This window comes from Odontesthes bonariensis, chromosome 6, assembly GCF_027942865.1.
Source record: "Odontesthes bonariensis isolate fOdoBon6 chromosome 6, fOdoBon6.hap1, whole genome shotgun sequence".
NCBI lineage: Eukaryota > Metazoa > Chordata > Actinopteri > Atheriniformes > Atherinopsidae > Odontesthes > Odontesthes bonariensis.
Genome location: NC_134511.1, coordinates 31277735 through 31291356, shown reverse-complemented (window position 1 = coordinate 31291356; position 13622 = coordinate 31277735). Strand labels below are relative to the sequence as shown.

Below are 13622 nucleotides of genomic sequence, written 5' to 3'. Positions count from 1 at the left end.
ATACAGTATATATTTCGATGATGAAGCGAGGTTTTATCAAAAGTGGGGAAATATCTTTATTTCAACTGTTTTTAATAAGTTTGTTGAAGGCTTCTCATATTTCTTTGCAATGTAACTAATGAATTGATATTGAAAGGTCATCAGATCGTTAAAGGGTTATTATAAATAAATAAAAGTAAAAGACTACAAAAAATAACTAAATTTGCTTTATTTCCTTAAAAAACAATCTAATATAAGGTGTTTAGTCTTTGTAATTACACCACTAATTGCCTGTACAAATGATAAAAGTGCACATCCTGAAAATACCTGAAAAGATCAACAAAGAATATGTTTACAGTGGGGTGTTGGGTGGCTCAGCCTCCATACATGGGGCACTCAACTGGCACCACATGTAGCATAGCTGAAAGTTGTCGTCACAGCTGATCTTTAACTGTATGCCATCTGTTAAAAAAGTTGGAAGATGAACAACATGATAAATGTTCACGTGTGGGACTGTAATCATTCCTATGGCAGTGACCACGTCCGACTATTTCCTCTTCACCCAGTCATACCTGAGAGACATTCACGGGAAAATGAGCTAGATGTAATTGCCAGAGAGGAAGTCGGCAATTCTCAAGAGAAAAGCAAATTAATTCACTACAAATCATGATTTTTTTTTTAGTGCATGTTTATTCCATATGTATAATGATTATTAGTACTAAATGTCATGGTCCGTTAAGGGAGGACCCAGGTGCAGACACGGAAAAGAGCCAGAAATTAAGTTAAAGGATTTATTTTCAAATATAAACAAAAGGCGCAGCAAGGCTGGAACACTGAAAAACTATACTGAACATAAAACTAAGAAAATAACAAAACCAGACTGAATACTTGCGGGACAGGACTGACGAAGAAAACCATGGACCAGGGGCATAGGACAGGAAATTCAGACGAGGAATAGGACGGGAAATTCAGACGAGGAATAGGACGGGAAATTCAGACGAGGAATAGGACGGGAAATACAGACGAGGAATAGGACGGGAAATACAGACGAGGAATAGGACGGGAAATACAGACGAGGAATAGGACGGGAAATACAGACGAGGAATAGGACGGGAAATACAGACGAGGAATAGGACGGGAAATACAGACGAGGAATAGGACGGGAAATACAGACGAGGAATAGGACGGGAAATACAGACGAGTAAGACAAAGAATACAGACGAGGATCCGGCGAGGAGTGGTGGAACTAGAAAGACATATATACTGGGGAGGTGATTACTGGAGCAGGAACTGGTGGCTGACTAGTAACAGGTTGCAGGTGAGAGTGAAGAGAGCAGAGGGCAGGAGATGGACTGAGGAGAGAGAGAGAGAGAAATGGCAAAACACGGGGCGAGCACACTAACTTGAAAATGAATCTAACACAAAGAATACACAAGGAGTAATGAAAAATAATTGAATACTGATAAACAGAACTAAGGTGAAACAAAGACTGATCTAAATACAGAAAACACTAATTCAATTCAATTCAATTCAATTCATTTTTATTTATATAGCGCCAAATACAACAAATGTCATCTCAAGGCACTTAGATAGTAAGTCCAATTCAAGCCAATTGGAATTCAATTAATTAATAATAATCATAATTCATAAAATAATCCAATTCGTTCATATAGAGCCAATTCAAAAACAATTTCCTAGCTAAGAAAACCAACAGATTGCACTGAAAACTTTTTGTTTTTCGGTCCAATCTCCCGGCCTGAGCGGCGTGCCTGAGGCTACTGTGGAGAGAAACGACTCCCTTTTAACAGGAAGAAACCTCTGGCAGAACCAGACTCAGGAAGGGTGGCCATCCGCCTCGACCAGCTGGGGTTTGAGAAGACAGAAAAGGGGGGGGGGGGGGGGGGGGGCCACCGCGACGGCGGCACTGTAACACCATTCAAAGGATATCTGTTGGAACAGGGAAACACGAGTTAATGACCATAATAATATCACATATACATAAAGAGAGTAAAGTGAGGAAAGGTGTGTCAGATGAGGCCCCCCAGCAGTCTAGGCCTATAGCAGCTTAACTATGGGATGTTTCAGGATCACCTGAGCCATCCCTAACTATAAGCTTTATCAAAAAGGAAAGTTTTAAGCCTGGTCTTAAAAGTGGAAAGGGTGTCTGCTTCCCGGACATTTACTGGCAGCTTATTCCACAATAGAGGGGCCTGATAACTGAAGGCTCTGCCTCCCATTCTACTTTTAGAAACTCTGGGAACCTCAAGTAAACCTGCAGTTTGGGAACGAAGTGCTCTGTTAGGAAAATATCTTACAATGAGATCTTTAAGATATGATGGAGCTCGGTCATTAAGAGCTTTATATGTAAGGAGAAGAATCTTAAATTCTATTCTGAATTTAACAGGGAGCCAATGAAGAGAAGCTAAAACTGGAGAAATATGATCTCTCCTGTTAGTTCTCGTCAAAACTCTGGCTGCAGCATTTTGGATCAACTGAAGGCTTTTCAGAGAATATGTGGGACAGCCCAATAATAAAGAATTACAGTAGTCCAATCTTGAAGTAACAAATGCATGAATTAGTTTTTCTGCATCACTCTGAGACAGGATGTTCCTGATTTTAACAATATTACGAAGGTGAAAGAAGGCAGTCCTAGAAACCTGTTTTATATGCGAGTCAAATGATAAGTTCTGGTCAAAAATAACTCCAAGGTTCCTCACTGTAGAACTAGAAGCCAAGGAAATACCATCTAGAGTAACTATATAGCTAGACAATTTCTCCCTGAAACGCTCAGGTCCAAAGATAACGACTTCAGTTTTGTCTGAATTTAGCAGCAGACAGTTCTGAGTCATCCAGGTCTTTATGTCTTTAAGACATGCTTGTAGTCTGACCAACCTATTGGTTTCATCTGGTTTTATAGATAAGTACAGCTGAGTATCATCAGCATAGCAATGGAAATTTATGCCATGCTGTCTAATAATGTTACCTAATGGAAGCATGTATAAAGTGAAAAGAATCGGTCCAAGCACAGAACCCTGGGGAACTCCATGACTTACTCTGGTGTGTGAGGAAGATTCTTCATTTACAAGAACAAACTGAAATCTATCAGATAAATATGATTTAAACCAGCCTAATGCAGTTCCTTTAATCCCAATAACATGTTCAAGTCTGTGTAATAAGATACTGTGATCGACCGTATCAAATGCAGCACTGAGATCCAACAGGACAAGCACAGACACAAGTCCGCTATCAGAGGCTAAGAGGAGATCATTGGTAACTTTCAGCAGTGCAGTTTCTGTGCTATGATGCACTCTGAATCCTGACTGAAACTCTTCAAACAGATTATTTCTGTGTAAATGATCACAAAGCTGAGCTGCAACTATTTTTTCAAGAACTTTAGACATAAAAGGGAGATTGGATATAGGTCTATAATGAGCCAACACTTCTGAATCAAGAGTAGGTTTTTTAAGTAAAGGTTTAATTACAGCAACCTTAAAAGTCTGAGGTACATATCCTGTCAACAAAGACAGATTGATCAAATTCAATATGGAAGTGCCAATTAATGGGAAAACCTCCTTGAACAGTCTGGTTGGGATTGGGTCTAAAACACAAGTTGATGGTTTAGAAGAGACTATTGCTGTTGTTAGATCAGAGAGATCAACTGGGCAGAAGCCGTCTAAATACAAATCAGGTTCTAAAGATACTTCTAAAGCTGCTGTACTTGATGATACATCACTAATAATAGTGGGAAGGACTCCATCAATCTTCTCTCTGATAGAAACAATTTTATTAATAAAGAAGCTCATGAAATCATCCCTGCTGAGAGTTAAAGGAATAACTGGCTCAGCAGAGCTCGGACTCTTAGTCAGACTGGCTACAGTGCTGAAAAGAAACCTGGGATTATTCTTATTCTCTTCTATCAATGATGAATAATAAGCAGTTCTAGCTTTACGAAGGGCTTTCTTATACATTGTTAAACTATCTTTCCAGACTAACTGAGACTCTTCTAAATTAGAGGAACGCCACTGTCTCTCCAGCTTTCTTGCAGTCTGCTTTAAAGCACGCAGCTGTGAATTATACCAAGGAGCCAACCTCTTCTGACTGATTACCTTCCTTTTCAGAGGGGCAACATTGTCCAGTGCTGTACGCATTGAAACTATAGTGCTGTCAACAAGAGAGTCAAGTGTTGCTGGAGTAAAGTCTTGGTAGTCGTCCTCTGTCATATCTGCACATGGCAGTGAAGAAAAGGATGATGGAATTAATTCTTTAAATCTGGTTACAGCATCCTCTGATAAACACCTTCTATACGTAAATTTCTTCTCAGAAACTGTATAGTCAAGTAATGTAAACTCAAAGGTTATCAGAAAATGGTCAGATAAGACAGGGTTATGAGGGAACACTGTTAACTGTTCACTCTCAATGCCATAAGTCAGAACAAGATCAAGGGTGTGATTAAGGCAGTGAGTCGGTCTGTGAACACTCTGAGAAAATCCAATAGAGTCCAATATAGAATTAAAGTTCATATTCAGGCTGTCATTTTCAACATCTACATGAATATTAAAGTCACCCACTACAATGACTTTATCTGTACTCAGCACTAACTGGGATAGTGCTGAGTACAGATAAGCACTGAATAAAAACAGAACCAATAACTAAGTACAAAAAACATCACTAAAACCCAGATCCTGACACTAAACTGTTCCAATAACATTTTTTTTTCATCCTGGGGAACCATTGTTTTTTTTATTTATTGTCATTTTTAACTCAAGTAAATTAAACACAGATTGGCCACCATCCTGGGAAGTCTGCTATTTCTTTGTCAAAATATCAAACAAATCTTAAAGACAACTGGCTGGTTTCAGAGTCTATATTCAATTTTCATCATATATTAATATGTACAAATACATATACAAACATGATTATAAATGTCAGTCAGGAAGGAAACAGCCACACAGTTTCTAGATATACTGCTATAATAATAATTACAGTTTTTAAAGTTAAGCCCTAATAAGATTGACATAATTTGGTATAACTCAGTATACATTTGAACTTTTACTCCACACTGGGGTAGATATCTTTGTTTTAATACTATTTATTAAGTACAGTACATCCAACTTTTGTGTGTTTTGTATTGGATTCAATGCCTCTAAAGAACACTCACTTCTTGTTTTATTTCACCATCATCATCAGCATGAAACCCAAATAATTCAACCATTTCAAAAGATCACTTTAAACTTGCTTTGCTAGCGAACGGAAACCATGCTAATAACTCCTTCTGTGTAACATCAGCCTATTTATTGTAATGTTAAAGAGATTTGCTTTGCCAAACAAACCTGATTGTATTGACTGCATTTGGAATGTGTTCCTTTGGCTTTTTTCTTTCGTAAAAAATACAAAATACATAAATGACAAAAAGCAATTTTTGGTTAATAGCTGTACATTCTGGCTTTGTAATACAGTGCCTTGCAAAAGTATTTTGGCCCCTTTGAACTTTTCAACCTTTTGCCACATTTCAGGCTTCAAACATAAAGATATAAAATTTAAATTTTTTGTGAAGAATCAACAACAAGTGGGACACAATCGTGAAGTGGAATGAAATTTATTGGATCTGTCAAACTTTTTTAACTAATAAAAAACTGAAAAGTGGGGCGTGCAATATTATTGAAAAGGCAAAAGGTTGAAAAGTTCCAGGGGGCCGAATGCTTTCGCAAGGCACTGTAAATGTAATAAGTTAAAAGAGAGTGCTTGCAAAGTTTAAGGAGCTGCTGCAGCTGGCTGATCAGCAGGACAAATGGCCCCAACAATCTGTCAGTGGAAACAGTTGAAACGATTCTAAAACTCCTTCAAGAAGGTAAATAATTAAAAAAAAAAATTTTCATTCAGCTGTATCTAAAACTTAGAACATATACAAACATGTTGGGAAGGTTACAGAAGGGAAACATACATGTCGACCATGGAGGACGTCAAAGTATCAAAACAGAAAACTCAAAGTAATATGTCTGAAAAATAGACAATACACACAAAAAAAGGAAATGAATGATGATTGTGAGCAAACTGTAAGAAACCAGCTGATGGAAATGGGATTTCTATGCAGAAAAACCAAACATAACCATCACAAACACTTCAAGAGAAGAAAACAAGATCGCAGTGGGCTGAAGGGAAGCCGTCATTGACCATGGATGATTAGAGGAATGTGATTTTCAGAGATGAATCAACAGTCTGCATTGGAGAAGGAGATGATGCTGGAACTTTAGTTTGGTGCAGCTTCAATGAAGCATTGGAAGCTGAGTGATGGGAAGAAAACAATCACACTTCCACAATCATAGATGATGTGGGGTTGATATTGGGTAAAGGAAGACGGGAGATGGCAGCTATTACCTCAACAGTAAACACACTTGTATCATTCCATCATTCTGAAGGAGGTTTGGTGATGCTGAGGTCCTTTTTCAGGATGACAAGGCATCTTGCTGCAGACTAAAGACTCTTCAAACGTTTCTCCAATCAGCTCAATGACATGGCCAGTAAACAGTCTAGAATTCAGTCTGACTAAAAATTCATTGTGAAAACTAATAAATGGTCCATGACAAGGCTCCTTCCGGCAAAGCACATCTGTCAACAGCTGTACAAGAAAGTTGGAACCTGACTGATGGAGAATATTTTTGTCACATAGAGGATTTAAAAGTATCAGCAGTCCAGTAGAATGGAATTAGGGCTACACACTAAAATAAATGTGACGTAGCACCACCTTAACCTCTGAACTTAGACACCACCACTTTTTCTAAGTTTAGTGAAAGAAATGCACACATTCCCACACAATTTCCCCTCCATTTAGTGGGAACCATTCTGTATTTTCTCACACTCCATCACAGCAGCACACTTAGGGTGGAGACATAACAAACAGCTGTACCTGTTTGACTCGTGATCAAAATTGATGAGGATGGCACAAAAGAATCTCTGCTTACAAGGCCTTACAGATGATATTAGAAAAGAGACACTTTGGAGGATGATGAGGTGGAAAAGCGATCCAAGTATGTGGACCACGCATAAAAGAAGAGGATAAGATTGACCATTTGTGGAAAAATATTTTCAAAAAGTGGTCAGATTGAATGACTCTCTTGACACTTTTATGACTCAACTACATCCAGCAGAGATGGTTGTTACTCAAGCACCCGACATGAAATCTTTCATTTCAGCCCAGTTACCATGAATAAAATCCAATTGGATTGTCCTAATTTGGAGAGGATGCATGTATTTGGAGAGTTGGAAAGAGAAGAACCAAAAGCATTTGAGACGGACAAGTTAGCTGCTGTCAGGTCAGAGTGGGACAAGTGGGTGAGCCTCCTCCCCCTGTTTAACATCCATGAGCCTAATGTCACTGTTAATGACATTAGGGCTCTGTTGCCACCAAAAATACTGTTTAAAAATACAAAATACAGACACAAGGTTTAAACGGTCTGTGATGCAGCATTTTGTTATGTGTATGTTTATAAGTGTATGAAGGGAAGATGGAGGAGTCTCTGAGATGGACCAAGAAGTATGAAAAGAAATTAAATCGGGGCCATTTTTTCTCCATACAAGCAGAGACAATATTGGATTCCACAGCATGAATACTTTTAAAAAATAAACCCTTGAATTTAGTATTTGGGAAACAAATTGACAAATTGCAGTACTCCAATGTAACTAATTACTTTTAATTAAGTGTAGTCACTCAGTTAGATGTGTCCTCAAACGGTTCTTGAAGATAGAGAGAGGAGCCCATGCTTTGAAAGCACTCGGCAGCGGAACCACAAATGAGAACAGTCTGGACTGAGACGGTCTTGTGTGCAGGGACTGCTGTACCAGACGATGTTCCCGAGAGAAACGATGTGTTCGAGTGGAAGAAGGAGCTCTATCTTTGAACTGAGAAAATAATCAGTACAATAATAATTGAAGCTGACAAGTTGAGCTCCTCCTCCATCTACTACAACAGTGAAGTGACGGAGAAGGATCCTGTCGATCACATTCAGAAATGCTGACAGAGAGGAGTGTATGTGTGACTTAACCATGTAAAGACTTCTGTTTCTGCTTCAAATAATTGTGCTTTTTACCAGTTGGCACCAGTCTGTAGCAGCCATATAAATGTAAAAGTTATACTGAAATGCTTTGCTTGCTTTAAATGTACTCTTATTCTTAAGTATTCTTAAATAAAATGTCATGGCTACAATAAGTTAAGGAGTGTAATTGTGTTATTTTAAGACTTTGTGTTCAATTGTAGATTCTTAACTTTTAAACATTCTCTAATTTCACGATGCCATGCAGTCATTGTTCTCAGAGAAATGAAAATGCTTATACATGGCAGTGTTATTGTGTACTGTGCTTTTAGATCAGTGTTATCTGTTATTGTTTTGACATATGAAGCACCTCAGACTTCCTCTGCGTAATAGTGTATGGTGCAAAGAGGAAGGTCTGGAATGGATGTTTGCCCACTGAGCTGCAATTTCCCTCCACCTGAGGTCAATGTCATCTGATTTCGATTTTTCAAAATGTGCTGTCATTTTGCAACTGTGCCATCGTGCTCAATTCAAGCAATTTGCCGTTCCTCAAAGAGGAAAAAGGAACCGGGAGGGTGTACTCTCTCTGTCAGAAGTGTTGAAGCGGCCCCTTTCTTCTGTGGCAGGAGACATCAGGTGAAACACAAGATATGCAGGGACAAGTCCTGTCTCCTGTCACATTGCAGTTTGTATCTCAGTTGAGTGTTAGAGGTAACAGACCTATAGGCAAAATGCACTCTTTATCCTTTGCTGAACATCTTGTATCAATCTGAATTAGGCTAAAAAGTCTCCCCGCTACATTATTACCCCCAAAAGACACGAGTTAGCTAAGACACTCATAAGGTTTCAGAATCAAAGTGTGACCGTTTGGTTGCCATTTCCCTCAGGTCTGGTTTATAGCTTGATGTTTATGAGGTGGTTGTCATTTTTTCCCCACAGGTTGGCCCTTCTCCAACACAGTGTGCAAGATGAGCGGGTTTGTGCAGGGTGTTTCTGTGTCAGCATCAGTCTTCACCCTGGTGGCCATTGCTGTTGAAAGGTTAGTACAAGATGGATCTTTAACTACAAACTGAATATTCAGAGTCCTGCTGGTAGTTGTTTTGTCCAGTAATTAGGAACAGCACAGCTTTATGCATTGAGCTTTATGCAAGAGTCTGTCTGACTTACCAAAACTATTATTTGTTTTAATATTGAAGTCAAGTAATAATCATTTAGTTATTAGATTGACAGTAGCCGCTTTCGGACTGTAGGAACCTTTGGCAGTTCTAATAACCTTTTAATCCGCGGGGCCGTTTTCTCCCGTGTTCGGACATACAGGAAGTCGGGGCTTTCTCCCTTAGTTCCTATAACTATTTAGCTCCTTCTCTGAGGTCGGGTCTTTTCATAGTTCTTATAGAACGAATCTAACGGAGGTGTGTGGTGGTCGGTAGCTACGCGAGGAGGGTAGTTCTGATAACCACTTTCTTAGAACGGTCTGTCCGAAAGCGGCTAATATCTCTATTTTTTTAATTATTTTGCTTCTGTATAGTATATATATCTACCTGCAAATCAGGAATAATACTTTTCTCTGCTTGTCTGCTACAGGTTTCGTTGTATAGTGTACCCCCTACAGCCTAAGCTGACTAAGCTTGTTTCCAAGGTGGCCATTGTGTCAATTTGGGTGTTAGCCGTGGCGATCATGTGTCCTGCTGCAATGGCACTAACTGTGGAGAAAGTTCCATTTCATTACATGGTTTTCAATGACGACGTCAATCACACGTTGCCCTTATACACCTGCTACGAAAACTTTGCCAACCCTCAGATGAGAAAGGTCTACACGGCAGTTCTCTTTGCCCACATCTACCTGGTGCCCCTCACGGTTATCACACTGATGTACGTAAGCATTGGAGTCAAACTCTGTTCCTCTGTGGTGGCAAACAGAGAGCCGCAGCTAGCCAACGCCACCGTCCAGGCAGGAGGGAGGAGACACGGTCAGCCAATGATATCGCACAAGAAGATCAAGGTGATAAAGATGCTCATTGTGGTGGCTTTGCTTTTCATGCTGTCCTGGTTACCGCTTTGGACCCTCATGATGATGGCAGATTATGGAGGCTTGGACAGGGACAAGCTGGACCTTCTGACCAGCTACATCTTCCCCTTTGCCCATTGGCTGGCTTTCTCCAACTCAAGCGTTAACCCCATCGTGTATGGATACTACAATAAGAACTTCAAGAGGGGCTTCCAGTCAGTGTTCAAGTCAAGGCCCATCTGTTGCACCTTACAGCTGAGGAGCAGAGTGGCCAGATGGGGGAGGAGGGGACAGTCTGTGCAAGGGCCCTGTGAAGGTACCGATTCAAGAGACGGCTTGAACAATCACAACAACTTTGTGTTGGGGCTGAGGAATCGTATCCATAATAACAACAAGTTGAGTAACACATCAGAGGGGAATAGAGGCTCGAGGGTGGGGTGTGTGGTGGTCCACCACGGTAGAAGGCTGTCAGATCAAGGGTTAGAAATGGCATCCTTACATAAGAAAAGCAGCAATGAAGAAGCCTCGGAGAAGGTTAGCTCACTGGCAGTTTCAGTGTATCAGGCGTGGGATAACTGAGTATTAACATGGATAACAGGACAGGATCCAGACAAAGCCATAGGACATTACATTGTCACACTGCAGTCCCAAGAAAAAGAAAAAATCCCCACCTACGTAATGTCCAATGTAAAATATATATATATCCTGTATTCTATGCCAATATTACCACAGTTCAAGGTAACACCATCACAGGGACAGGTGCTGTGAAGGAAAGAAACAAACCTTGGGCAGCTTACCAAGTCCCACAGATTTAAGACTTTTTGCTTTCTTTGTTTGTGTATTTACTTTTAATGTTAGCCCTGAAACAACATGTTTTATCACTTTAGCCTAATTTAGAAGTGCAAACCACGAGCAAGGACAGTGATGCCTGTTGTGACTGCTCTCCCCTCCCTGTCAGCTAAAGGATCAACTGAACAGACCTGATACTAAGTCTGTGGAGCCTCAGAGAAGAGGGATCAAGTCTTAAGACCATGTTCTAAGGACAAGTTGTATGTATTAGGGGTATACAGACAGAAAAGCTCCTTGCATGTTATTCTGCTATTTTATTTTAGGATGAACTTTAGAAAAGGGACACTATGAGAAAACCAAGCCTAGACCGCAAGTATAGTTACTTTTTTCTTGTTTACTTTTAAGGATTTTTTTGGTTCTAGTGGCCTTTATATGACAGCTACTTGACATGAGAGGGAGCATAAAATGAGGCGAATGACCTGACGCAAAGGGCCTGAGCTGGGGACTCTAACCTGGGCCACCTACGTCGAGGAACTTTAACCTCTGTCCATGAGGCGCCTGCTCAACCCATATGTGTTACCAGGTACCCTGTATAGATACTTCTTAAGAAGGGTCATGTAGGAGAGAAAAATGTTAGAGTATGGATAAATTACAGCTGAAAAGATTTAATTATCCACCAATATCAAATTTCCTGAACATGAGAAATTTACATTATTTCTTTTAAATATATATCCGCTGATTTCTTCTTTTAGCTTCTCTACCCACCGGTTTCTAAAGCACATCCTGAATCAAACGCAGGTGTTTGTCACATGAAAAAAAAACAAAAAAAACCCAATGGAATTAAACAGTTTAGACTTAAAAAAAAAAAAAAATGGATTAATTTAATTTACTGATATCAGAGTTTGCATGTAATCAAGTCTGAAACTATCTGACCTTTGCAACCTCTGCCTCTGTAAATACATCTGAAACAATACATATAATATTGATATAATTTCCCATTAGTATAATTCTTCTTTGGGAATAAAATAAAGTATTTTTTCATTTCATTTCATATTAGTGTAATTTTGATTGCGTTACATGTTTCTTACGTGTTTGAGTCATTCCAGTCTGAATATGGTTGAAATGGACTTTCATCTTAAACTATGGGAGCTCTGGAATAACATTAACTGATTTTGAAAAGAAAAAGATGTTTATATCAATTTTACATAAGAAACATGTCTCTTCAATAGATAATGCATCGTCAAAGGTGACCTCAGGCTGTACTAAAGCCAGCACAAGCAGAGTCGCCAGTTCTCTATCGTCCGTTACATCCAATAATTCATCCTTTCTATTTGTGTGGGTTTTTTTTTCCATTATAAGAGCCTTTAGTATCATTTACTCTCTTAAAACTAATACACAGCTGTTTGGTTTTGATTTTCTTTTTGCACAGCAAGGTTGGTAACGTTAGTGTAACACTAAAGCAAAAACATATTTGTTAAAGCCTCTGTAGCAAAGGTATATGTTACATAAAACACCCTGCTGTCACTTAAAAAGTGCCTTCAAAGATCTGAACTCTACCTCCACAACCTTTTCTGATAAAACAAAACCATGAAATAAACAAAAACCTTTTGGTCAACTACCTCAACGTCCATCAGTGCACTCGGATCAAAACCTCTATAAAGAATATTAACTCGAAACACAACAAAACATTTGGTACTAAATAAAAATATGACAAAAGCATAATTGTCCTCATACAATCCCCGATGATCGTTCTTTTCTCTGTCATCTTTGCAGTTATGCAGGCGCGGCCTGACTTTTTGTTTGCAGGTCTGACACAAACATCTGAAGTGGGAGGGTTTAATTCAATGTTTGTTCCCACTGGCTTGTATGTTTTTGAGTGACAGCTCATTGAGTGCAGGGGACAAAGACCGACCTCTACTTCTTCTTCTTCTGCATACTGGACTGGCGGGGAGCCTGTGCAGCGCGCCTTGGCCTGTTTGAGTTTAGTCGAGCATACACAGATAGGAGTGACTTGACCACCAACCACCTTATCTGGGTATCTTCAGGCGAATTAATATGTTTACATCTATTTAAAAAGTCCAATTATGGTCAGACCAGCACAATAATTAGATTTTATTTTCTAATGTCAGTATGTAATGCAAGTATTCTAGAAAATGATAATTAAGCAGAGGGAGCTGATACTTTGGAAAATTACTTAAATTAATTAAGAATTTGTCTTACTTTTGAAATCGTGCTTTCTTTATTTTTACATTCATTGAGCTTTATTGAGGTTTACTTTCTCAAATTCTTATTTTTGATTGATATTTCGGAAGTTCTATTTGATGTCATTGGAACATATCTGATTCCATACTATTGAAAAGGGAGGGAGAAGCCAGCTGTTACACTAAGGTTGACTTCATCTTGTATAAACTATGACAAAAAGGGTGCTTAATAGGGCAGATGCAGTTGCCTGAGCATGAAAAAAAGACCATTTGAGAGAAGAGGCGTGCTTACTTTCACACTTCAGCGAGCTGATGCCAATTACCGCGTGAAGTGGGTGTCCGGGTTAGATTGTTGAGGCTGACACTGGGGATCCTGGATAAATCGGTATCACAAAGGTTTAATCAGATGGCTACAGCAACTGCGAGTTTGTTTGAATGCCAGAAATTGAATTGTTACACTTACAAATTCTATATATATATACTTATCAACTTATCTGTTTCTTTAATAGGCAAGGCTAGTTTATTTATATAGCATGATTCAACAGCTATGTGATTCAAAGTGCTTTATACATAGAATATAAAAGCATTAAAATAAAATTTACAGTAAAAACACTGTCC

General features: G+C 39.1%; 1 protein-coding gene across 1 annotated transcript in view; it reads left to right on the top strand.

The window, feature by feature from the left end:
• npffr1l2 (neuropeptide FF receptor 1 like 2) overlaps positions 1 to 10652 on the top strand; it is a 54440-nt gene extending 43788 nt beyond the window's left edge. The window contains exons 2-3 of the mRNA XM_075468312.1: positions 8946 to 9045; positions 9591 to 10652. Coding sequence (XP_075324427.1) covers positions 8946 to 9045; positions 9591 to 10593 — 1103 coding nt within the window. The 3' untranslated portion in view covers positions 10594 to 10652. The remainder of the gene's footprint in view (positions 1 to 8945; positions 9046 to 9590) is intronic.
• Positions 10653 to 13622: the final 2970 nt, after the last annotated feature.